The sequence below is a fragment of the Prinia subflava genome, chromosome 22, assembly GCF_021018805.1.
Source record: "Prinia subflava isolate CZ2003 ecotype Zambia chromosome 22, Cam_Psub_1.2, whole genome shotgun sequence".
NCBI lineage: Eukaryota > Metazoa > Chordata > Aves > Passeriformes > Cisticolidae > Prinia > Prinia subflava.
Window position 1 is genome coordinate 951,524 of NC_086268.1, and position 25,072 is coordinate 976,595.

A 25,072-nucleotide genomic window follows, 5' to 3' on the forward strand; every position below is an offset into this window, starting at 1 on the left:
CAGAGCTGGATTTTGGAGCTGCTTTCTGCGAGAGCACCAGAGACAGCTGAGTGTGTGGCTGCAGAAAGCAGCTTGGAAAAGCTGCACGCACTGAGCCTGGAGAAAACAAGGGCAGGTCACCTCCTGTGAGCTGGGACGGAGCCTGCTCTCCTGACCAAGGCCAACCTTGGAATGTTTGGCCCTGCCTGGCACCGCGTGGCCTTAGGCAGGGCAGCAGCAGATGCAAGAGACCCAGACCTCTGATGGTCAAACTCGTGCCCTTGGCACAGCGAGCCCAGCCCTGCAGAGCTGGGAGGTTATTCCCAGCACAAACCATGCTGACTCCTGCTGGAAAGGCTGGTTCATGTGGCTGCTGGGCTTGGCCTCTTGCACTTCCAGAGCCAAAGCAGTCTCTGGACATTCACACTTGGCTGTCAGGGGCTGAAGACAAGTTTGCCTTCACTTGACCTGTGCCTGACTGCAGTGCAGCTCTGTAGACAAGCTGGAGGCAGATTTCCAGTAGCTTTTATGTTCCAGAGATGGTACAGCAGCTCTTACTGGCATTGTTTTCCTCCTCCTGACCAGCTCTCAGAGGAAGATACACTGAAGAGTTCTGTGTGCAAGAAGGTGGTGACTTTTGATCTGAGCACCTCTGAGGACACAAACAGCATGTGCAGTGTGAATCTGGGCCAGTCTAGACGTGAGTGCCCTGCCTGTGAGGCTCTAGCCTGGCCTGCCTTTCCCTCTCACCTCTCTGCCTGTTCTCAGCTGTGTCCAAGGCAGGTCTGGACTGCTCTGTGTACCACACCTGATTGCAAATCTTGTTTCCTTTCTGTAGTGGCAGATAGGAGGGATGGGATCTGTGAGTGAACCTGCCTTTTAAATCTCTGTAGATGATAAAATCTCTCTGATTTCCCTCAGATCCTGCTCTTCTGCAGGAGTCTGGGCTTCCCCTTCCTCATGTCCAGGCTGCTGTGATTCCCCCTCTGCTGCTGGTGCTTTTTCTTGGCCTTTGGTTGCCTGTACCTGGAGTTGTGCTGGGGGAAGAAGGGCAGGCAGACAGGAAGGTTGGGTTGCTTGCTTGCACAAAGGCTGCTCTTGCTAGGGCTTGCCTGTGATCCCTTTCTTCCCCTTTCTTCCTTCAGTTGACTTGAGAACGGATTTCTGGCCTGTCCTCCAGCAGGACAAGATCCAGCACCTGAGGGACTCAGTGCAGAGCATCACCAGTGAGCTCAACGGGGTGCTGGGGCTGCTGGACTCCATGAGCCACCAGCAGCCTCCCCTCCTCACCTCCACACTCTACGAGAGCTTCCCTCTCCCCTCATACCCCTCCTTGGGAGGCCGGGGGGGCAGCAACCCCCCCAGGGTGTCCCCCCTGGACCAGTGGGCCCGGAGCAACGGGCTCAGCTCAGGGCAGTCAGTGGACAACATGCTGGCAGAGAAATGGCACAGGTATTTCCCAGGTGAGTCTCCTGGCCTGATCCCACCTGCTTTGCTGCCTGCAACTCCTGATTTTGTCCCGTGCTTCCAGTGCTGGGACTGGTGCTGCTGGTAGGAAGGGACAGCAAACACAGCCAGCTCCGTGGATTTTGTGGGGTCTGTGTTCAATGTCTGTTTTGCAGGTGGCTTCTCATCGCTCAGTGGGAGTCCTGGGCCTCTGGTCAGCAGGCTGGGATATGCCCCTGCAGAGTAAGGGCCTTTTCCTTGAGCTGCTGTTGTTTCTCTGTAGTGATTATTGGGTCATTTGGCACGTAACTAGTAGATAACAATTTGATAATTACTCTGAACTATGAAGGAGAAAAGGTAAATTATCAGTACATGTATTAGAGGAGGTGGTTTTTTCTTCAGCAGCCCATCACTTTCTCATCTCTGGGATAATTTCTTCCCAGACCTCTTCTTTTCCCTACTTACCCTTTCTCTCTCTCACTGCCACAGTGAACAAATCCGGCTCTTCCAGCACTCCAAGTTCAGCGAGCCGGAGAAGAAGAATATTGAGGGGATGATTGAGAGCAACAAGAAATGGCTGAAAGACTTCAAGAAGGATTCCAAACTGTATCTTTTACCTGGGGCTCTGGTCTTTAATTGCATTCCTGCTTCCTGCAGAGGTAGGAGGAGGGTGGCAGGAGGGGTGTGAAATGAAGGATTGAGCAGCAATTTCGAGGCCTTGGCCTCTGTTCCAGTGCCTGGTTCTGCAGAGGAACGTGGTGTCGAGCAGATGGAGCAGGAGTGATCTGTGTGCTGCTCCCTGGGCTGTGCTTGACTGAGGAGGCTTCCCTTCCTTTCCCTGCCTGTGTTGTGATGCTCTTTAGTGATGCTGCTCAGCTGTAAAGGAGCAGTTTGAGCTGGGAATGGGAGGGTTTAGAAATATGGACCAAATAGTGCAGAATTGAGGATGGGGCAGGCCAGAAGGGGTCTGGCTTTGCAGGGCTGCTTCTGGTGCTGTGGGTGAAGCCCTTGGCCATGGGCGGGCCCTGCTGAGCAGCCTGGGGGGAGGTGAGGGCACCTGGAGATGTGTGGGAGGGCACATGGTGGGCAGGGAGGGCTGGGCTGCCCCCAGAGCTCTCTCCAGCTCTGTTTTGAGGAATCCTGTGGCATGGGGCTGGATCCAGAGAGCAAGACCTCAGTGCTGTGGGCAGGGATGCTCCCAGGCTGTGTGCTGGGGCTCGTGGTGCCTGCTCAGTGTACACTGATATGAGCAGCAAATCCCCGTGGCCTCAGGGCTGTCCTGAGCATGGTTTGCCTCTGAATTCCCTAATCCCCCTCTAATTCCACTTGACTGGGCTGCAGCAGGCTGAGTGCAGCCTGTGTGCCCTGGGCTGGCTCAGTACCTGGTACCTGTCCTGTCTGTGCTAATCCCTGCTGTAAGCCAGGCTTTTCCTTCACCCAGCTCTCAGACCTCTCTCCCCACGGGCACAGAAGCCCCCAGGCAGCAGCCCCAGCCTCCTGCAGCTGGGCCTGGATGAAAACAGAGAGATCAAGGTGTACCACTACTGAAAGGTGGGATGTTTGTGTGCAGTGTCCCTGTGATGGGCTGGGGTTTGGTGGGGCTCACCCTGGCACTGTGTGTGTGCCACGTCCTTGAAACTGGGTGTTTTTGCAAGAGAGTGGAGGAAGGAGGAAGAGAACTTCCCAGGTGGATTCTTCTAATCCTGTAATGTGTCCAAATATACTTTATAGACTGTTTAATCCAGCGGTGACATACCAGGGCTTCAATAAATCAACATTTCCCTCATTAGTATTCCAGCGATGGCGAGGCAGAGCTGTGAATCACGGAGGACTTTGAGTAACTGGTCAAGGGGGAGGATGTGAATCCAGTTGAGGCTCTGCTGGAGAAATGTGTCAGGAAATGAGCCTGCCCTGGTGCCCAGCAAATGCTTGGAGGCAGGTGGGCCGTGCCAGGTGGCCTCTGGCAGGCGGGAGCAGCAGAATGGCTGCGGAGCCTGGGGATGGAATCAGGGAACGGCACCTCATGGCTCTTGGGGAATGTTCTGCTTGTTTGGGGTGGAAGCAATAGGAACTGAGCCAAGAGTGGCAGATCTGGACAAGCCCTCCCTGCTCCTCTCACCCCAGGCTGGCCAGAGCTGTGCAGGAGAGCAGCTGCTGCAGCCCTGTCCCCTGTCACGGATGTGCCGGTGGCAGCGGGAGCAGGGATGGAGGGAGGGGCTGGGGCAGGCACGGCTGAGCAGCTCCTGTGGGTGCTGAGACAGCCCCACCTGCGCCCTTCCGTGCCCTGGGGAGAGGGATCCAGAGCCCAGCTCAGCAGCTGGGATCTCTTTCCATGCCCTGGGGAGCCCCTGCCACAAATCCTGGAGCCTGGTCCTGCTGCTCCTGCAGCAGCTCCGCAGGGATCCTGCCAGAGCAGGGCTGTGGGAGGACGGGAGAGGGGCTGAGGAGCTGGGATGGGCAGCTCCTGGACCTCAGCCGTGACATGGTGGCTCCTGGCTTTGCTCCTGCCTTTGCTCCTGGCTTGGCTCAGCAGGTGCTGTGACGTTCCTCTGGAAAGGCCCCATCCAGAGGGTGTCCCAGCCTGCTGGGATGCCTGGAACTGGGAGGGGTTTCACTCTACCCAGCAGAGAGGAGTCAGCCTTTATGGGAACGTGGTATTTGGTTGTCTTTGTGTTTCCTCCGAGCTGACTGTAAATATTTTATGCTTTAAAAAGCTGCCGAGGCTCCGGCCCGCTCTGGCTGACGAGGACGCTGCACTTCAAGGGAGCCCATCTGTGAGAAAGCATCTTCAAAGCCCCTCTCCTGAGACAGCTGCTGGGGGAGGCTGTGGAGCTGCTGCCTCACACCCCCCGTGCTGTGTGAGCCCCTGGGTGGGGGAGGCAGAGCCCCCCTGCTCTGCTCCCTGGCTGCAGGGTGCTGGCACACCCATCAGCCTGGCACGGGGATGTTTACATGCAAATAGAAATATATTTTTGATGAACATCATTTTAAAACTCTGAAGAATGTATGTATTTTATTTTTGTTTGCTGTTTTTCTAGAGTTTTTGTAATTATTCGACCAGCCTTATTCCTTCCTAGGAAAGGAGGGATCAGAACACGGGTATCCCATCTGCTGTTGGAGGGCACAAACCCCCTCCTGTAGGGATTTTGCTTTTAGTTTACTGAACACTCAGAGGACACATGGCAATCCTTCCAGTCAGGGACTTTAGAAGGGACCCCACAGTTGTGATTGCTGTGGCCAAAGCCATATCACTGAGTCCATTCTGTGTTTTGGGAGAAGCATGCATTAGCAGTGCAGGGAAATGCCAGGTTTTTTAACAATAACTTGGTTTGAAACATGCTCCTTTTTCCTGTTAAAACCTGGGACAGCAGCTGTATCTGGTTTTGTATAAATTAAATCAACATGAGCCTGTTTTGTACGATGGTGGTGGTTGTCACTCTGTTTTGTTGTAGAGGGATATCCAGCTGTTCTTACCTCTCACATCTCCCCTTGTCTCTGGGCTCTCTCATGTTCTGTCTTGTCAAGGTCATTTCTGGCAGTTCCCAAGACCACTTAAGCTCGCTGTGGCTTTGTTGCCATTATCCTTTTAAGTATCTGGACAGGGTAGCAAATGCAGAGGCAGAGAGAAGAAAGCTGAAAACCAAAAGTACAGAATGAAAACAAGGCTCTGGCAGCCTGGCATCTGTGAAAAATGTCTCGCTGTAGATTGGCTGCGGCTGCTGATTTCCCATGGGGTGGGAGCAGCCAGGAATTGCCCCAGCAGCGTGCTGGGTGCTGAGTAACGCTCTCACCAGGAGTTAGGGAGGGTTGGTGACATGATCTTCTCTTCCCATGACTTGTTCCCATCCCCTGCTTGTTCCTGCCAGCAGCCTGTGGGCGCTGGAGGGGCTGCAGAGGCTCGGGGGGAGCAGGGTGTGCATCAGCTGCTTGTGCACAAGTGGGGGCTGCTAGTTCTGTCCTTAAAAAGAAACCAAACCACCACCAGGCTTTTTTTGCCCTGGTTCTTGCTGCTCCTGGGCTGCACTGGTGTGTCTTTGCCCTCTGGAGAGCTGCATGAGAGCTGCTAGAGGAGCTCTGGTGGCAGCACACGCTGTCCAGGCAGGCAGTGCTGGGGACGAGCCTCCTACCCCGAGCACTTCAGGGTGGTTCTGAGACATCCCAGGGGCCAGCAGGAGTGTGGGATCCCCCTGGGTGTGCTGTGACCCTGCTGGGGTGGGTCCCCAGGGAGCAGGCGTGTCCCCAGGCTGGGCTGTGCTCCCTGCCAGAGGATTTGCCTTTCCTGGAATGCCAGCTCTGTGTCTGCTGGAGAAACTGTGATTAGAAGAGCAAAAGGGCAGGGCCTGATTACTCCACCAAGCTGAGCAGGGGCTGTAAGCTCCTTAAGGGGCTTGGCCTCTGCCTGCCCGAGCAGGGACATCTCAGTGCTGGCTGTTTGGAGACCCTGACGTGCTGCTGGTACAGCTGAGGCTGCCCGGGCACAGCCTGGCCATGCTGGGCACCCTGATGACAGCGCTGTTCTTCGTGGTGAGGGCGGTCAGACAGGTGAGTCCGGGCAGCAGGGAACATTTATTGCTGCTGTTCTCTCCCAAATTCCTGCTAGGAACAGCTTCTGTGCCTCCCAAAGCACCCCGGGCAGGGGGCTGGGGGCTCTGGGGGGGTCGGTGTTGCCACAGTGAGCGGCAGGGAAGGGTTGTGATCTCCGGTGATGATTGTGGCTCAGCAGCTCTCTCTGTTCCTCTCCTGTCTCTTCCCTGCTGAAAAACCTCCCCTGTGTGCAGCTGGGGACCAACCTGTTCCGGGAGGAGCCCCTGCCTTACCTGGTGTACCAGCCCCTGCCCTGGCAGATCCAGTGCGTGTCCCAGAGCCGCCGCACCAGCCGGGACAGTGAGGTGAGGGCAGCTGGCAGTGCCAGGGCAGCGAGGTGAGGGCAGCTGGCAGTGCCAGGGCAGCGAGGTGAGGGCTGGACAGCGAGGTGAGGGCAGCTGGCAGTGCCAGGGCAGCGAGGTGAGGGCAGCTGGCAGTGCCAGGACAGCGAGGTGAGGGCAGCTGGCAGTGCCAGGAGGTGTAGGCAAGAGGGAAATGTAATGCTGGGAGGGCAGGGTGAGCTGGGAAATGTTGGAGAGGTATTTGCAGACAAATTCAAGCTTATTTTTAGAAATGGAAATATCCCCTGGAAGAGCTGGTGTCCCAGGAGCTGCAGGCTCATGGTCTCCTTACTGGTTTGAGATGCAGATCCAGTGAGGATAGCCTGTGCCAACATCCATCCATGGACTGGAGGATCTCACAGCTCTGAGTTTGGATGCAAAGCTATTTCCTGCCTCTCCTTGGAGGTCTTTTCATAAATGCAGATTAATTAATCAGTACTCTTTAAGGGAACAACACTGAGCATGTTCCAATTTCTTAAAGGGAGTGAAGAATAGAAAGGTTCTTGGCTGGCCTGAAAGGGACTGCCCTCACTGCCTGGGATAAAACTAACTTTTATTTTATTTCTCTATCTTTCTAGAGAGGCAGGAACTCCCGGCACAACAGCATCTACTCGCTTTCTGGAGAGAAAGGTGAGTGTGGAGCAGTCAGGGAGGCAGTAAAAAACCCCAATCAATACAGGTAATGAGTGGAACTCATGGCTGCATGCAGCAGAAGAGCAGGAATTGCAGTATCTGCATCCTTCCTGGCCTCTCTCCTTCCATAAATCTCTCTGTGATATTATGAAGGGGTATTTGATGATGAGATATTTGTTAACATGTGTAGCATCAGGCAGTGAAGGTCCCAGTGCTGCAGGGCTGAACGTACAACCCCACACTGTGTCTGTGCACACCCCTGCTCCCCTCTTCCAGGAAACCTTTATGGGACCCTTGCTATCCCAAAAAACAGCTCCTTTCCCCTTGTCCTGGGAAAACCACCTGGAATTCACCCCCCTCCTCTCCTCGGTCCTGTGTCCAAGGCTCTGCAGTGCTCAGCAAAGAGGATTTGAGCCGTTCTATTCTCAGATAGAATATCCAAGCGGATAACGGGTGAGGGGGCTGAGGGTGCCATCCCTCCTCACGGCCCAGGAGCTCTGCCCAGCCTGGAGCTGGGCTGGGGCTTTCACTGCAAATAGGTGCAGGTCTGGGATGCCAGGTGAGTTTGTGGCAGAGCTGCACTGCCAGGGCTCACCCGTCCTGTGCCCAGCAGTGCCAGGAGTCCTCAGCCTCTGCCCTTGGGCAGCATTCACAGCTGGCAGTGTCTTGTTGAGCAGGGCAGGGGGGAGCCCACCCCCTCCTTTTATTTACCTTTTTACTCTGCAGTTTCTTTTAGGCAGCGAAGGGAAAGGGGTTCAGGTGGCAGTGGTGAGTTTATAGAGCAGCATCTGGCCCCAGGATTGCTGATGGCTGCTCGGGGGGTGCTTAGCAGTGACACACTGGCTTAGAGGAGCACTGCTGAGTGGCTTTGATGCAGTTCCTGTTGAATTTCACAATACTCCCCTAATGCCACATTAAGTGGGAGTGGGGAGGGCTCCCATTTGTCAGCGTGAGAGCTTTATTGCTGCGTGGGGCCGGGCTTTTTTTCTAATCTTATTTGTGTGTGCGAAAGTAAGCGAGCATCATACGTGGTGATTAAACGTGGGGAAGCTGCGGCCTTCAGGGAGTGGAGCTGTGTAAATAGAGGGCTTAGCACTGCCAGGGAGGCTGGGCTTGGCTTTGCCTCCCGTTCCCTGCTCCTCCTGCCCTGGAGATGTCCCTGTGAGCCGGTGGAGCTGTGGTTTCACGCTGTGAGCTCTGCAGCAAGGACAGCTGTCCTGTCTGAGGAGTGGGGAGGACACTGACCCCGTGGGGGTGATGCCAGAGCCCTGCCCTGCTCCCTGGAGGAGGCTGCTGGCACTCTCTGTGCTCACTGGGATGTTCTGTTGCCCCCCAGGTGACGCGACCCCTGATGCCAGCAAGGACAGCAAGGTCACTGACCCTTCTGAGAGGGCAGCCATCACCATCCAGACCCACTTCAGGAGGTACCAGCAGCAGAAGCAGGAGAAGAAGTAGCCACAGCAGCCACCTGTGGCCTGCACTGTCCCTCCTCTTCGTCTGTTCTGTACCCCAGAGACATCTTTGGGGCCGTGGTGACTGAACCTGCCCCCATACGTAGCTCCTGCTGCAGCTGTAGGTTCTCTGCCCTCGTGTTGGTGCTCACAGGGAGTTCTCTGTCCTGCTCAGTCCTTCCCCAGCCAGCGTCACTGTGTGGGGCAGGGTACAGCTGCTCTGGGGCTGTTGGGGACAGGGCACAGGGGTGACAGCACATTTGGGAGCCTCGGCCACCCTTGGGTGGGGCTGTGAGCCCCAGCAGCTGTGTGGGTGGGAGGGGGTCCTGCACAGCAGGGGCTGCTTGTGCAGGCTGCTCACTGCCCACCTGGGGCTTGTTCCACCCCAGGAGCCTCCCCTTGCCTCCACTCTGCCTCCGGAGCGGGGTGGAAACTGGTGAGGGCTGGACTCTGCCTTTGTCCCCTGCTCTGCGGTGCCCAGGGGCCAGCCTGGAGTGGGACACTGCCAAGGGAATGTGCTGCAGGCTGTGAGGGGAGCAGGAGGTGAGCTGGGAGCTGGTCTTACCTTTTCTTGGGGAAAAAGCAGGCTCTGGGTGGGACTGTCCTGAGGCTGACCCCTGGTGATGCTGCTGTTGGCCTTGGAGCCCACCCAGCCCCTGGCCGGGTCTCCTGGTGCATTTCTGAGCTCGGTGGCCTCTTCTCTGCTGTGGGAGGGCAGAGCTGGGCTGGCATGGCCTGAGTGGGCTGTTCTCCTTCACATCCTGCTGTGCTGAAGGGCAGGGGGCTCCCTGAGAGCAGGGGGCTCACGGGGGAGTGCTGGAAACTTGTGCTGGGTTAAAGTGTGCAAGGCCAGGGCTTGTGCCCGCTGGGGAAGGGAAGGGGGAGTCCTTGCTGGGATGTAGAAGGAAATCTGTACTAGCCAATTCCAATAAAGTTGTATTAATCTCTGTTAATCTGTTCCTCTTTTTATCTTGCTAATCTGCTTACTGTCACAGCTGAACACGCTTGCCTTTTCTTGCCTCTTCTATTTTTAATTCTATTTTCCCCTTCTATTTCTATTCTAAGCCTGGGGTTGGTATTTTGGAGGTGCTGCCTGGCTGTGATCCTGGTGTAAGGGCTGGGCACTTGGTTTTCTTTAAAACCTCTATTATATAATGGTTTATAAATGTTATTTGCTCTGATGCCTCCCCACCAGCCTGGCTGGGAAGGGTGCCCCTCTCCATACGGGATGTTCCTTGACAGAGGTTGGCTCTGAGTGGGACCTGAATAATGGCCAAAAAATATAAAAAATGGGCACAAGAAATTGTCCTGGCAGCTTGTTTCTCAAGCCCCAGAGGTGAGCAGCTGCCAGGCTCTGGCCAAGGCGCTTCCAGCTCTGCAGGATTCCAGGAGTTACCTTAGTTAGGAAGAACCAGATGGCAAAGGAGGATGTGCTGACCAGTGTGCCAGCAGGCTGGGAAGGGCACTGCAGAGCTGCACGTGGAAGCTGCAGTAACATCACTGTATTTGCATGTCATTTTAATTTGGGTACTGTAATTAAAAAAAAAAAAAATCAAGGAGAGAGAGGTTGAAAAAATGACCTCTGCAGTGCTTGATTATAGCTGATGAATTAAACCCTGTCAAGAGAAAAAAAAAAAAAAAAAAGAGAATGGTACAAATGTGTGTGTAATACTCCAACTGCTTTGAGCTAAAATAGGAAATGTATCTGTTTGTAAGGAAAGTGCTGGAACCAGTTGGTAGCAAGCGTGGATGGGAAAGTAATGAAAACTTGAGCTTATAAATTACAGGAAAAAAGGAAATGAAAGAGCAGTTATTTCATTAGACCTCAGATAGCACCAGAAGCTCCTCAAAAAGGTGAAGTTCTGCTTTGAGTAACTAAAAGAAGAGTTAATAATGGCCTGAGCTATTTTTTGTCCTTGGAGCAGGTAAGGAGGGCTGGCAGCTCTGGGGCTTCAAGTGCTCTTGCTTTCAAACTTTGTATGAAAGGGGGGAAGTAGAATCTGCATTTCTTTGGTCTGATATTGGTGTGGCTGGTGGTGAAAACTAAGGGGAGAATAAGAACAAATTCAAGGGTGAGGTGGTGCTGGGTCTCACTGTGGTTCTCTGGGCTGCCCCATGTCCTGTGGCACCTGTGCAGTGCCTGAGCCACGATCCACCACAGTTCAGGGAGGCAGAGACACCTCGAGCGTTGCTCTGTGCTGGATTGACCGGGCTCAGGCTGTGCTGGATTCACCGTGACACGTTCCAGCTGTGACCAGGGACAGCCGTGCTCCTTCTCCTGCTCCCAGGCAGGGCTGTGACAATCCCAGGGAAGAAGATCCTGCTCGGAGGAGTTGCTGGATGCTGGATCCGATGCTGGAGCCACCCTGCACTCACCGTGAGCTGCCAGAGCTGTGCTGTGCCTCTCGAGGGTTTGGGCAGCCGTTCACTCCTCTGGACAAGCTGGACCAGGACTCCTGTTTGGCACCATGGTTTGTCCTGGGCTGGAGCTGGACTTGGTGCTGCTCTCAGTGCTGTGGCACAGTCTGGCCTTGGCTGGTCTGTCCTGCTCCATGGAACCATTCCCCGGACCCTGCTCCAGTTCCTTCCAGGACCTTCCTCCTGCCCCTCAGCTCTGCAGGTGAGTACATACCTTATTATTCTTTAATATTTAACCCCTTGTCTTGGTATTTTTTCACTTTGGCTGCCCTGGGCTGTCCCTCTCCATCTTCCTGCCCCAACCCTGCTCTGCCTAATTCCCTGCTCACTTCACAAACGCCCCGTGTATAAACATAACCTTTATTGCACACAGCGCTGGGTTTTTTTTCATAGAAAAAGGTATTAACACATAAGCATTTGCAAATTGAAGCAACTCCTGCTGTTTTCAGAACAGTAAAATAGCATGCAATGTCTCGGAGACGTTCCTTTTTTTAAAACCACCGACAAGATCAGGGAGAGAAAAAAAAAAAAAAGTCGCTGAGTCTTTCCTTGTGCCCCTTTCAAAATGATGTGAAATATATATATATGTTTACATATATATTATATTTTTAAATCTGTAACATCAAATTCTTTGTGCCCTGGTTTCTTTTTCTGTTCGGAGAAGAAGAAAATAGCTTCATTTATACAAAAGAGTCCGTTATGTACAAGTTTGTTAATTTAATATAAACGGCGTGGGGAAACGAGCAGCATCCGGCGGCGGCCCTACACCAGCGTGTAGGACTTGGAGTAGGCTCCGGCACCCTGTTTTTGAGACCTGCCTACCCCCGACGTGCTCATCTCCAGCAGTGAGTCCCTGGAGCCCCCCACTTTGGAGTGCGTGGGCACCCGCGCCTCGGCGGCGGCCGCGGCGGCCACGGGGGGCTCGGCGGCCACGGGGGGAGCCGGGGCGGCGCTGGCGGCGGGCGCGGGTGCGGGGCCGGCCGGGCCGGGCATGGGGAGAGTCCTCTGAGGTAAGGTGGTTGCGGCGGAGGCTGGGGGAGGCAGCCCCAGGGGCTTGGCGCCGGGCTCCAGCGTCATGTGCCGGGCCTGCGCGTGGTACGCCCGGGCCAGGTTGCGGATGGAGGCTTCCCGCGGTGGCACCACCGGGCACGGCTCGTGCGCGTCGGGCTTGCGGAAGAAGGCCTCCGACTTGACGTACAGCGGGAGGTTGCAGTAGTCACCTGCCGAGGGAAGAGCAGGCAGGTAAGGCTCTGGAGGGACCCTCCTGACCCTCACCCTCTTGACATGTTGGCGATGGGCGACAGAGAGCACATTGGGCTACTGAAAACACGTTGGGCTACAGAGAACCTGTGCTATGGAAAATGCGTTGGGCTATGGAGAACCTGTGCTATGGAAAATGCGTTTGGCTACAGAGAACCTGTGCTATGGAAAATGCGTTGCGCTATGGAGAACCTGTGCTATGGAAAATGCGTTGGGCTATGGAGAACCTGTCCTACAGAGAATGCGTTGGGCTATGGAGAACCTGTGCTACAGAGAATGCGTTGGGCTATGGAGAACCTGTGCTATGGAAAATGCGTTTGGCTACAGAGAACCTGTGCTATGGAAAATGCGTTGGGCTATGGAGAACCTGTGCTATGGAAAATGCGTTTGGCTACAGAGAACCTGTGCTATGGAAAATGCGTTGGGCTATGGAGAACCTGTGCTATGGAAAATGCGTTGGGCTACAGAGAACATTGTTCCATTGAGAGAGGATGTGTTGTGCTACACAGAACAGGTCCTGCTTGTGCCATGGAGAACACGTTGTGCTATAAAGAACGTGTCACATCGTCACACCAAAATTGTCCCACGCAACGCCTGGGATGCGTCAAGCTCTAGCGTTCAGCGCTGTTCACAATGTCCTGTACTGTATCATGATGTAATAGTGTTAATTACATAATGCTAAATGTACAGTGATAAATATTATAATGTGATGGAATACTGAACGTACAGGGTAATGCAGTATTATAATAGTCATGATATCATTGATAATGATATGATAAAGTGACGTGCACACATGACAGGCACAGATCCTGTTCTGGAAAGTCCAGTGGGAATTGTTCCTTGGCCTCTGTGCCCCGCCCGTGCCAGCACCAGCAGTGGGATGTGGTGTGTCCTACAGCCGGCTTTACTCTGCCAAGGTGAGTGGCTGTGCTGCCATAAATGTCAGACTCTGCTGTGTTGTGTTATGGCATCATCTATAGTTAGTGCCCTAATTTAAGGGGTTTATGTCTATGTATGGATAAGACCCGGTGTTGTTATATTGGCTGTTATTGGTGTTATAGGGTTTTATTTCTGTTCTATTACACTGCTCCCTTTGTGTTCTACAGCATCACCTCCAGCTGTAGGGCCTTAATTTAAGGATTTATATGTCCATAGATGTAAAACCCAGTTATTAGTTTGCCTTTTATATTTGCAATATATAACAGCTCTAGCCCCAGAGCATTCCTCCTTTAATTGTATATATTGTGCAGTGTGTCCTGTAAGGGCACGTTCCTCTCTTTGCAGGATGTGGAGGGAATGTATTGCAGGATCTGTGGTGTTAATATAGGATACAGCACATGTATGTGGGATTATATATGTTATTACCTTAATTTAAGGAGTTACGGTTATGTGTGTATATATATATTTAAATTTTTACATTAAAAATAACTTTATATATATAAATGTACATACATCTCTATATAAATACATATAATATTTTATGCTAAAATATAAAAAATCTATATAGATATATAGATAAATCTCTATATAAATACATAAAAGTTTACATATAAGTATACATAAACCTATATATAAATGTAGAAATTTTTATATGGAAGTATAGAAATTGCTATATAAAATATAGAAATTTGTATATAAATATTAAAAAAATCTATATGAAGAATACCAAAAATGTGAATAAATATATTTTAAATAAGTGTATATATGTATATATGTATATATGTATATTAAAATATATAATTATATATATAAATGTATCAAATATATATTTATACATAAATATATATATTTGTACATATTTATATGTATATAAGGCCCTGCATTATTACATTGTCCCTTACAGGTGTTATATTTGTGTTAATATAGCACTATTGTTTTAAATCTCATATGGTTTATAATAGGTTCTGTAAATTCCATTTTTTTAAGGTTACAATCATGTTATACCGAACACACTCTGTGTTACTTAAACTACGCCATAAAAATATGTGGTCTAATTTCTGAGAAAGATGATCCCATTATATTGTGTGTTAGATAATCAGTAAATATATTAACTATCAATTCCCGTCTATGTATTTTCTAAATATCTTCTAGGTCTTGTTCTATTTTGAGGTAATAAAACTCGTGGGGGTGAGAGATTTTCAGGGTTCTAACACTAAGGATAGGGAAGAAATACTGAGGAATACCAAGGAATACTGATAGATATTAAAAAATGGCAATGAACACTAAGGAAGGGGAAGGAAGAGTAAGGAATAGCCAGGGATACTGAAAAATGGGATGGAACACTAAAGAATGGAAAAGAATAACAATAATAATAAAAAAGTCATGAAAAATACCAAGGAATGAGGAAAGAACAGTGAGGAATGCTAACAAAGAGGAAGGAATCCTAAAGAATGGGAAGGAACTGTAAAGAGTAGCCAGGGATACTGAAAAATGGGAAAGGATAATTAAAAATCATGGGGAAATATCAAGGTGTGTGGAAAGAAGAGTAAGGAATGCTAACAAATAGGAAGGAACACTGAAAAATAGGAAGGAACAGTAAAATATAGAGGAAAAAATACATACTTCCTTACTCTGGGAAGGAATACTAAAGAATGGGGAGAAATACCAAGGAAGTGGGAAAAAAACATACCAAAGATTGGGTGGAATACCAAGGAATGGATGGAACACCAAGGAAAGGACAAAATACCGAGAAATGGGGAACAACGTTAGGGAACGGAGAAAGAACATTACGTCATGGGGAGAAACACCAAGAATGCTGAGGAATACGGGACTGGGAAGGGCTCTTAAGGATTTTGGGAAGCTCTGGGCCAGGCAGGAGCCCCACAGAGCCCGTGTGAACCTACTCTTGCTGGCGCGGTGTGGGATGGGCACGGCCACGCCCTTGCCCCGCTCGCTGTCCTGGGGCTTGGGCGGGGAGGCGGTGAAGCGGCAGATGCCGGGCTCGGACGGGGTGCTCATGGAGGTCATGCTGTCGGCGTTGTCCGTGGTGCCCGTGGTCATCTGGTCCGAGGAGCTGTCGGAAATGAAGCACTCGGTGATCTCGAACTTGGCGTGCTGCAGCTGCTCCTCCAGCTTGGCGTGCTCGTAGGCGCGCGCCAGCTCCTCGTAGGTGGACGAGGCGCTCTCCGTGGACACCATGCTGTTCCGGCCCTTGTCTGTGGGGAGAGGATGTGTCACCTACCTGCCCGTTCTCCCTGGCACGGGAATGCCTTCTTCCACGCCGTGGGAATGCCCAGGCCGGCCCTGCTGGGATACACCTGGCCACCTTCTAGGTGGATGGGACATGGAGTAACTCAGTCTAGTGGAAGGATGGAACAAAATGAGTAATAAGGTTCCTTCCAACCCAAACCATTTTGTTTTTTAATGATTCTATCTGTCCCCATCTGGCCCTGGCTGCTCAGAGCCACCGAGTCGTGGTTCCACAATCCCACGGATAAGTTCTGGAGTCACCCTGAAGTCACAGTTTGGGGTCTCTGTGCACCCCAAAGCAGCAAATTCCTGCCAGCAGCGGTGCCAGGGAGGCTGTGGCCCTGCATACCTGTGTCCTGCGAGAGGCTGGCGCTGTAGCTGTCACTCTCGGTGACCGTGATGCCGTGCTGGGAGCCCACTGTCCTCCAGTCCGAGGTGAGGGTCCGCGCGGGGGTGGACGCCTGGCACTTGGTGAGTGTCCACTGGCTGGAGTACCGGTTGCGGGTGCTGTGCGCAGACTTCACGCTCTTCCTCGACACGGGGTCTGCAGCACAAAGGGGCCAAAGTCACTGTAGGTCCCTTTCACCCTTCCACAGGATGCTGTCCCCCCTCCCTGGGGCACTGCCTACCCCTTCTGCCTTCCCAGCAGCTGCTTTTGGGCACAGCCAGTGCTGGAGGAGAGTTTCCCCACTCCTGCCCCGTGTGCACCACCCCCAGCACAGCCAGCCCGGCCTCACAGACTCACTGGTGCCGGGGCGGATGTCGGACATGTCGATGAGGGGCCCCGTGTTCTGGATCAGGGCTGGGTGATGCAGAGAGACGCCCGTGCAGAAGCTCTGGGGGTTCACGGCCTGGCTGAACTCCGTGTCCGTCACCGGGATCGTGGCTTTGTCATCCCCTGCGGGAGGGAGCTGGAGCTCAGACCTCTCTGGCCAGGCACCGTGGGCACCTGCTGGCCCACACTGAGTCCATTCATGGGGTGCCAGCACTCCGGGGCAGCAGGGGATGGGGGCTTTGCCTGTGCTTACCCAGCTGCTTGATGCCCTCCTTGTCCTCGATGAGGAGCTGCACCCGCGGGATGTCGATGTGCAGGCGGGGGCCCTGCGGGGGCCCCTTCACCGGCGTGTCAAAGCTGCGGTTATTCTTGCTGTGAGGTGAGAGGGGACGCAGGCCCGCCCATTACCGGACAGAGCCCCGGCGGCTCCAGCCTGGCACGGGCTGGGGATCGCCACCAGCCAGCCCACCCGGGGCTCAGCTCTGCCCAGGCAGCTCCAGTGCGGGTGCTGGGACCCTCGGGCAGGCAGGAGCAGCCACAAGCACTGGGCTGCAATGCCACAACCTTCACAAGTGTGAGTGTGAGGTCTGAAACTGAGTGAGGGCTGTACCTGGGCTTAAAAACAGCCACAACCACCCCCAGCACCGCCGATTCCCCTGCCTGCCCACCCAGCCCCAGCCACAGGCAGACACGAGACTCACCTGATCAGCATTTCTGCCAAACTCTTCGCATCTGTGCAGGAGACACAAAAACCAAGAAGTTTTTTGTGAGGGAGCAGTTTAGGGCACAATGAGGCAGTCCAGGAACACAATCCGGGGTCCTGTGCTGTGCCCCTGAACCCCATCTCACCTCTCAGCCTCTTCAGCCGCTTCTCCTTCCTCTTCTTGCGGATGATGAAGAGCAGGGCCACTCCCAGTGTGGCCAGGATCACGGGGCAGGCGATGGTAAAGAGCTTCTTCACATCATCACCTTCCCCTTGGGCGGACTTGATCGGGGGGATGGTGCCTAGGGCAGAGCGTGGGCGGGTGGGCACTCAGCGCGGTGGGACCCTGGGTTTGGTGACATTTCCCCCCGCCCGTGTCCCCACTCACTGCCGTCGTAGTCGAGCGTGGCGAACTGCGTGGTCTCGTTGCCGCAGCCGGCGCTGTTGCAGGCCTTCATGCGCAGCTCGTACCAGGTGGCCTCGCGCAGCTCGGTCAGGAACACCTCGCTGGAGCTGTTGGTGCGCAGGCTCTGCCACACCCAGTTGCCCTTGGGCCGGTACTCCAGCACGATGGCCGTGATGGGGCAGCCCCCGCTGCTCCAGCCCTGCAGGTTCAGCCTGGCGTGCGTGGAGTTGATGTGGGTGAAGAGGTGCTGGTCCTTGCTGAAGGAGGGCTCTGCGGGACAGGAGCTGTCAGGAGGGCGGGAGGGCACCCCCGTGTCCCGCGGTGGGGCAGGGGCAGGCCGGGCTCACCTCTGCCGTGGGTCTTGGCCTCGATGATCTCGCTGATGCGGCCGGCGCCGACGCTGTTCTTGGCCGCCAGCTTCACCTTGTACCACGTGCCACACTTGAGGCTCTCCAGCTTGAAGGAGCGCTCGGAGGAGCTGATGAACACGTCCTTCCACTCCTCGCTGTTGTCCACCGAGTACTGGAGCACGAAGCCTGTGGGAGCAGGAGGGGGTCACCTCTGGGTGCACTGGAGAGGGGAAGGGTCTGTGGCTGTGGCTGGCCAAGCCCAGCACAGCCTTGCAGTGCCAGGGCACCCCGCACACCCCAATTCCTGCACTACTCCACGCTCAGGAGCGGTGGTGGGAACTGCCTGCTCTGCCCACTGCACAGAGCCAGGCAGAAGCCACCGACAAGGGGACCGTGGGCACACCCAGAACCTCCTGAGAGCTCTGCCAGTGCCCCTGGTCACACCTCGCCTGCCCCAGCAGCCCCAGGATGGCCCCGCTGCTCATTTCCACATGGGAATGCACGCTGTGATTGACTGGTGCGAGGCTATAAAGGGAAAGCCGGAATTAAGCAGCTCCCTCGGGAGGCTGCAGGGAAGTTGCTTCTGTCATTGCACACCGCCTCCTCTCCCGTGATGAAGAGTATTAGGAAGCACACTGTGTCCTAGATGAGGAAACCTGTTACGCTGCCATCGACAAGGTGCCTGGAGACGGCGGGTCTGGGCTTCCCTGGGGAGCACAGGGACACAGGGACAGCCCCAGGGGCATCGGGGCATCTCAGGACAGCCCATCCCTGCTGCCCCGGCCGTGCCAACCAAACTTGCCTGGTGCACTGATAGGTTTGGCTATTTTTGCAGGATATTTAGCCAATTCTCAAATAAAAATAGCAGGGAAGAGTAGGCTTCCTGCCTTGCTGTGTGCATAATGAGCTGCACGAGGCAGAGCTGGCAGGACGGCCCCTGTGCCAACACCACCGTGGTACCACTGTGGCAGTGCCAGAGGGTTCACGTGAAGGAGCTCTGTGAACACCCAGCTCCAGTTCAGGCAGAGCAGTGGGGACACTTCTCACACCTTCCCACTGCCAAGGATTCCCTGTGGATGGTGACACCAGGACCTTCCCAAGGCCATGGGCACGTGATTCCCAGCAGCATCCACACCAGCCCTGACACCCCCACACCACCCACCCTGCTGCCTGCCACTGCTTATTTATTTATTTTGTACATGCGGTGTGTTTTTAATATTTCTAATCCAATTATAACCAAATTTATCAACAGAGTCCGCTGGAGTGAAAGGCTGCTGGCTGGGGAGATTTCCTTGTAATTACTTTCATGCTTTTAATTAATTGTAAGCGAGGTCTCCTTCCTAGCTCCCCGCTCCCCCCTCTGCACGCAGCTGTTTCAACCTATAATTCATGAGATGAATCAGAGCAGAAAGGAGACTTGGGAAAGCTGGGATGCTCCTGGAGCCCTCCCAAAGCCCCCAGCCTGTCAGAGATGTGGGACAACTCCTGCTCTGGTGGGTTCAGAGTGGCACCAATGCCAGGAGACACGGAGCAGCACTGGGGCTGGCCCTGGCCACCACCACCTTAGCACCCAGTGATGTGCCCTTCCTTAGCTACCTCAGACTCTGCAGCTTGCCCAAAACACCTGAGAAACCCCTCATGAGGGCTGGCAGCCCCTCCTAAAAGCTCAGAGGCATCAACCTTATTCTGAAGCATTTTTGAGGCATTTTGGAGAGGGGAAAACCGAGGTGCAGATGCAAAAATGTGGCACAGAGTGCCTGAAAACCTGTTCCATAAGAATGGAACCACTCATTGTTCTGGGATGAGCTGCTGGTGCCAGCCCCATCACTCACAGCAGCCCTACCTCGGATGGAGCTGCCCCCGTTGTCCCCAGGGATCCAGGCCAGCGTGATGGACGATGCCGAGGTTTTGGAGACGGTCAGGCGGGGCTGGTCCGGGGGCACTGGGGAGGAGGGAAAGCTCATGAGCACCTCACACAGGCAGGGTGCCCCAAACCGTGCCCCCCAAAAGTGGCAAGAACACAGGCGCTCAGCAGGAGCCCCTGGTGCAGGGCAGACCCCGGGCACTGGTCAGTGGGGACGGGGCGTGTCCGTGCCGGGCAGACACGCGGGGGGAACCCTCACCTTGCACCAGCAGGTTGATGATGATGGTGTCAAAGCCCCAGGTGTTGGTGGCAGTGCAGGTGTAGTAGCCGGAGTCCTCGGCTTTCACCGAGCGCAGCACCAGCGTCCCGTTGGCCTGGATCAGGCGGTGGCCGTCCACCGTCACCGGGATGGCAGAGTCCTCGCTGCCGGGAGGGCAGGGGGCACATCAGCCATGTGTGCCACCGCCAGGGCTGGCCCCGGCCCCCAGCACGCCTGGCAGCCCCTCCATACCTGTCCTTGGTCCACTTAATGGCAGGGACCGGCTCCCCGACCGAGTTGCACGGCAGCCTCACGTCCTTCATCCACGGCGTGGTGACGGTGCCTCCGAAGGAGATGATCTTGGCGGGGGCTTGGGGGCAAGGAGGAGGTCAGCCTGGGGGGCAGGCTCCGTGTGCGGGCCCCCCGAGGTGTAGGGAGACCCGGGACCCCTGTGCTGCCCCTCCTCTGCCCTGGGGTCACCGAGGCGTGGCTTCCTGCGGGCCATGGGGCAGGGCAGAGCAGCGGGCGTGCCCCCGGGCTGGCAGCCCCCCGTACCTTTGCCCGCAGGCTCGATCGTGACCTTCTCGCTGATGTTGCCGCGGCCGGCGGAGGTGACGGCGGCCACCCAGAGCAGGTACTGCTGCCCCCGGTTCAGGTGGGCGATGCGGTAGAAGAGCTGGTCCGGGCTGGTCTCGTACTCGCTGGGAGCCTGCGGAGGGCACACGGGAGAAGGTGAAGTTTCTGTCAGACCCCCCCCAGCCCCCGCGGTGCTCCGCGTTTATCCCGAGCAGCAGCGCTCAGCTCCGCTCGCATCCCTCAGTGCCGGGGAGAGCCGGCTGGTGTCGTGATTCCTCCAGGGAGCCGGGCTGGAGGAGCAGATGGCCGCGCCGGCATCCTCGTTCCCGGGGAAGGACGCTGCCCTGGCACCCGCCGAGCTGCAGCGGGGCCAGCCTGGAGGCAGCCCCGGCCGGGCTGGCCCAACCCCTCTGCGGTCACAGCGAGAGGCCGAGGGGTCCCCAAAACCCACGGGGGTCACCGCATCGCCCGCAGCGACTGCGGTGGCCCTGCGGACGGGGCTGGCTGTGTGCAACACCGGGGACAGTCCCCAGCACGGCGGGGACAAAGCCACCCTGCCCCAAGCACGCCACGAGGGGCAGAATTGGCTGGCACAGCACCCGGCCGTGCCACCACGCCAGCACCAGGCAGGGATGGGGCTCCACGAGCCCCGTGGCACAGGATGGGTGTATTAAACATGACTTGGCAGGTACCCGTGTGTTCACACGCGTGCCCTTGAAGGGACATGGATGTGAGTGTACCCCAAAGCAGACACACCTATATGAATATTGTATAGTATACATAATTTTTTTTTTTTACCCAAATGACAGTTTTGACAAGATGCCAAGAAAACAATATCGGATCCCAGCGGTTTTACCAGTTGCTTTGATGAAAAGATTATGTTGCCCTGGAAACCAGAGGCTCAGATAGTGAAATGAGTTTGAGAAGGAGCTTTTGATAAGCACTAGTCTGCAGACCTCCCATCAACCTCTCCCTCACCAAGGAGGGATGAGGCCAGGTTGGATTTCTGTTTCATTTTTGGTCATCTGCTGGCATGTTTCCCCCTCTGGAGCAAGCGCTGAGCAGAGCAGATGCCAGAGGACGGGAACAGGGAGACGATGGGACCATTCCCTGGTGCACAGTGCCCACGGATGCCCTTGGACAATTCCGCAGCTCACCCCAAGAGGTCTTTGCTGCGGCTGCTGCCTGACATCAGCTCTCCCTCCCATTCCTGCTTGGCCAGCTCAGCGTTCCCTGGCACACTGTGGTGATTGCCAGCCCCATTTACACCACGTACCGGCTGCCCCGAGCCGGGGCTGGAGCAGAAGATGGTGTACTTCCGAATGATCCCGTTGGGCTTGGCTGGCGGCAGCCAGGACACCACCACGCTGCTGGCAGAGGATGGCACAGCCTTGATCCCAGCTGGGGGACCTGGAACTGAGGAGGGAGAGCATGGCAGAGGTGGTGCCAGGAGGTCTCCAGGGTCTCTGCCCAGCTGGGAGGTGGGGCAGCATCCTGCTGTGGGGCTGGCATCCCAACCACACCCTGGGAAGCAGCTGCACTGGTGGTGTCACACACAGGCAGGGACAGGTCTGCCTGCAGGACTCCTCTCCACGGGTGGCTCTGGTCCCCATGTGAGCCAGAGGCAGGAGGGTTAATTGCAGCCCAAGCTCTGCTTTAGAAATCATGATTGGCTTTTAATGGCCATCTCCTTAATCTGTCAGCCGTACCCTGCCCAGCTGCGCCTCCCTCCCAGCATCTGGCGCTTCCTAGGACACAGGCCCAGGGATGCTCTGCTAGCGAGCTAATGGCATTAAAGTAGGGCAGGCGGGGTGTAAATATTTAAATATCCGCACTTAAGGAAAAGGAAAAAAAGGAAAAGGGAAATGCCCTGCCCGTGGCTGTACACGGGGGGTTTCCCCCGTGCCCCGGCAGCCGCTCCAGCCCTTCGGTGCTAGCAGGAGGCAGAGCCACTTACTGTCCTCCTTGGTCTGGATGTAGAGCACGCTGCTGCGGACGCCGTCCCCCGCCTGGGTGTAGGCCAGCACCTGCACGCTGTAGTTGGTGAACTTCTCCATGCCCCGCAGCTCCACTCGCTCCCGCGTGGTCGTGATGTTCTGCATCTCGCCCCACTCTGCGGCACACAGGCCCTGTCAGCCCCTGAGCCCCCCGCGTCCCCCGTGTCACCTGCCCCCCACCTGTGCTCACCTCCGTCCATGTAGAGGGACCAGAAGATGACCCGGTAGCCCTTGAGCACCCCGTTGAGGGTGCTGCGCGGGGGCTCCGACCAGGAGATCACGGCCACGTCCGAGGTGATGGAGATGGCCCGCACGTTCTCGGGGGGCTGGCTGGGAACTGGGGAGGGATGAGGAGGACAATCAGCAGGAGGGCAGAAGTGCCAGGCTGGAGGAGCCGTGTCCCACACAGCCAGGCTGACTGCACCCACACGGACCCCGCTGTGCTGCTGGAAGCCCTCAGCCAGTCCTGCCCAGCAGTGCACTGCCTCCATGCAGTTTTCCTTCTCCTGGGCCAGTGAGGTGGGTGTGAGCCCTGTGCTGGTGGTGACAGGGAGGATGCTTCCCAGCGAGGGGAGAGTGGGAGAGCTGGCTGGATGCGAGGTAATTAGATCCCATTGCCCCGCAAGAGGTAACTCTAATTTTTATGAGCATTTAAATGATAATACATCACTGTAACGATCCTCTTTGAAAATGATTATTGTTTCATATTACTTAGGTGCAAAAATATAAGCACCATGTAATTAGGGACAGAGTATAATAAACTAATACAGATAGTCCGTTTGAACAAAATGAAGGTAATATAATTATGGAAAAGACACTATTGCTAAAACAGGGGCCCTTGAATACCCCGGGAGGAGTGCTAATGCAGCCAGGAAACGATCGCGGTTTGACAGGCTAACGAGAGCCTTAATTAAGTATGAAAAACTGCTGAGCAAACGCATTGCAAAACTTTTTCCTCTTTGTTTATAAAACGACCGAGGCCATCGGTGACCGTGTCCCAGATGGAAACCTGCCTGGCACTCCAGGAGTGCCAAAATCCACCTTGCACCCTTTAGCAGTGCCACAAACCCAGTGCCACAGGTGTCCTGGTACCCCTGTGCTCCCAGTTCCTTCCCAGGGAGCGTGAGGGTGCACACAACCACCGTGATGGGATGGGGATCAGCTGAGTGTCCCCTGGGTGACCTGGGGACCAGGGTGCCTGGTTTGGTCACTGGGCCATCCTCACCATCCTCCAGCGTGGTGGCGTTGATCTCGCTGGACGAGGGCCCCGTGCCCGCGCGGTTGAAGGCCTGCACCACCACCCCGTACTGCGCAAACTTCTTGAGGTTGTCCAGGGTGTAAACCTCGCTGTCCCCCGTGGCCTTCATCTCCACGATGCTGTACTGCCCGTTGCTGCCCGGGCTGTTCTCCCGGTAGCCGATCTGGTAGCCGCGGATCACCCCGTTCTGCAGCTCCTTCTTCGGAGCCTGAGGGGCAAGGACAGCAGGACGGAGCAGTGTCACAGGGATTGGAGGCTCACAGAGTTGTTTTCCCTCCCCACTTTTCATTGAGTGGCAAAATAGTGATAAAAAAGGCCCAGCAGGTCCTCAGAGCCATCAGAGAGGAAAGCGCTGCCTGGACAGCACCAGTCCCCAGCTAGAGCAGGAGAAATCCCAAGTCTGGCAGCCTGAGAGGCCAGAACGAGATCAATCTTAACAATATTTCTCTGAAGCATTAAGAAATCAATAGGGTTGATTGCAAATTTATGTTACAATGCCAGAGCGATCCATCTTGCTGAAATACTCCTAAAACGAAGTGACTTATCTTTCAAGTGAATCTTACTTTTCATTAATTTGTTTTTCAGTGCTTAAGGGGAGGAGGGGGGGAAGCTGAAACCCTAAATTTATTGACTTAGCAGTTCATTCCCAAGTCCTAACTTTATAATCAATTTTATTTTTCATTAGGCAGCTTTGGAAAAATAAATCCGATTCTAAGTTTTATTGATCTCTGCTCAAACACTTTGCAAGCCAGCACCTCAGTTTTTACATATTTATCCTCTCTGCCCCTTGGTCCCACATGGACACCCTGTGAGATAATGAGCTTGTTGTAAAACATGATTGATAAGAGCCCTGAGCAATAAGGTGAGCTGCTTGCCCAGCCACCAGGTTTTCCTTTTTCCTGGGGAATTTTTCCTGATTCTTGTAACACTGATGACTTGCTGGGTCTCAGGACAAGCTGGGACAGCATTCGGCCAAGGCCCCATAACCAAAGAAAACCCACACAGCATCCCAGCCTCACCTTCCACGTGACCTGGATGCTCTGGGACGTGATCGGCTGCAAGGTGACATCCATCGGGGGGCCATCGGGAGCTGCCGAGAGACAAACACAGAAGAGCACATTGAGAAGGTTCAGCAGCTCCTCACCAGGAAAACCCCTGGCTTGAGGAGAGCTGTTCCTCAGCCAGCTTCCCCCCAGGCTGCAGCCCCCGTGCCCCCGTTGCCCACCAGCCCAGAGCAGCACCTGCTTCCTCGGTGCTGATGGTGAGCTCCTTGCTGGGCTCGCTGCGCCCGATCTTGTTGAAGGAGTACATGCGGATGCTGTACACCGAGGCGGGGTGCAGGTCCACGATGTTGGCCTGGTTGATGGTCGGGGAGATGTTGCGTGTAGACTGCTTAAAATCCCAGGAATCTGGAAGAGCAGCAGAGCAAGGCAGAAGGGTCAGAGGCTGAATCCTGTCCCGGGTCCGCAGGGCTGAGGGGGCTGTGCTCAGGCAGGTGAGGTCCCCAGGCACCTCCAGCTTTCACACCCCTGGAGAGGTGCTGGTTCCCTCTCTCGCTGTTGTGCGTTGGGGTTCAACTTTTT

The 25,072-nt window shown here is 54.9% G+C and overlaps 2 protein-coding genes across 6 annotated transcripts in view; one reads left to right on the forward strand and one right to left on the reverse strand.

The window, feature by feature from the left end:
* The window catches only part of CEP164 (centrosomal protein 164), a 28,480-nt gene extending 23,637 nt beyond the window's left edge, over positions 1-4,843 (forward strand). For all 4 annotated transcript variants that reach the window (XM_063418004.1, XM_063418005.1, XM_063418001.1 and 1 more), the window contains 6 exons: positions 565-679; positions 1,125-1,442; positions 1,602-1,668; positions 1,915-2,031; positions 2,874-2,976; positions 4,140-4,843. In XM_063418004.1, the coding sequence (XP_063274074.1) occupies positions 565-679; positions 1,125-1,442; positions 1,602-1,668; positions 1,915-2,031; positions 2,874-2,973 (717 nt within the window). In that variant the 3' untranslated portion in view covers positions 2,974-2,976; positions 4,140-4,843. The remainder of the gene's footprint in view (positions 1-564; positions 680-1,124; positions 1,443-1,601; positions 1,669-1,914; positions 2,032-2,873; positions 2,977-4,139) is intronic.
* A 3,480-nt stretch (positions 4,844-8,323) lies between these two features.
* The window catches only part of DSCAML1 (DS cell adhesion molecule like 1), a 95,554-nt gene continuing 78,805 nt past the window's right edge, over positions 8,324-25,072 (reverse strand). For both annotated transcript variants that reach the window (XM_063418000.1, XM_063417998.1), the window contains 19 exons: positions 24,731-24,898; positions 24,509-24,579; positions 23,457-23,697; positions 22,422-22,568; positions 22,192-22,347; positions 21,511-21,650; positions 20,214-20,367; positions 19,911-20,028; positions 19,659-19,822; positions 19,379-19,477; positions 17,533-17,721; positions 17,168-17,455; positions 16,926-17,081; positions 16,778-16,808; positions 16,330-16,448; positions 16,047-16,199; positions 15,651-15,845; positions 14,956-15,267; positions 8,324-12,072 (listed from right to left, as the gene is read on the reverse strand). In XM_063418000.1, the coding sequence (XP_063274070.1) occupies positions 11,615-12,072; positions 14,956-15,267; positions 15,651-15,845; positions 16,047-16,199; positions 16,330-16,448; positions 16,778-16,808; positions 16,926-17,081; positions 17,168-17,455; positions 17,533-17,721; positions 19,379-19,477; positions 19,659-19,822; positions 19,911-20,028; positions 20,214-20,367; positions 21,511-21,650; positions 22,192-22,347; positions 22,422-22,568; positions 23,457-23,697; positions 24,509-24,579; positions 24,731-24,898 (3,359 nt within the window). In that variant the 3' untranslated portion in view covers positions 8,324-11,614. The remainder of the gene's footprint in view (positions 12,073-14,955; positions 15,268-15,650; positions 15,846-16,046; positions 16,200-16,329; positions 16,449-16,777; positions 16,809-16,925; positions 17,082-17,167; positions 17,456-17,532; positions 17,722-19,378; positions 19,478-19,658; positions 19,823-19,910; positions 20,029-20,213; positions 20,368-21,510; positions 21,651-22,191; positions 22,348-22,421; positions 22,569-23,456; positions 23,698-24,508; positions 24,580-24,730; positions 24,899-25,072) is intronic.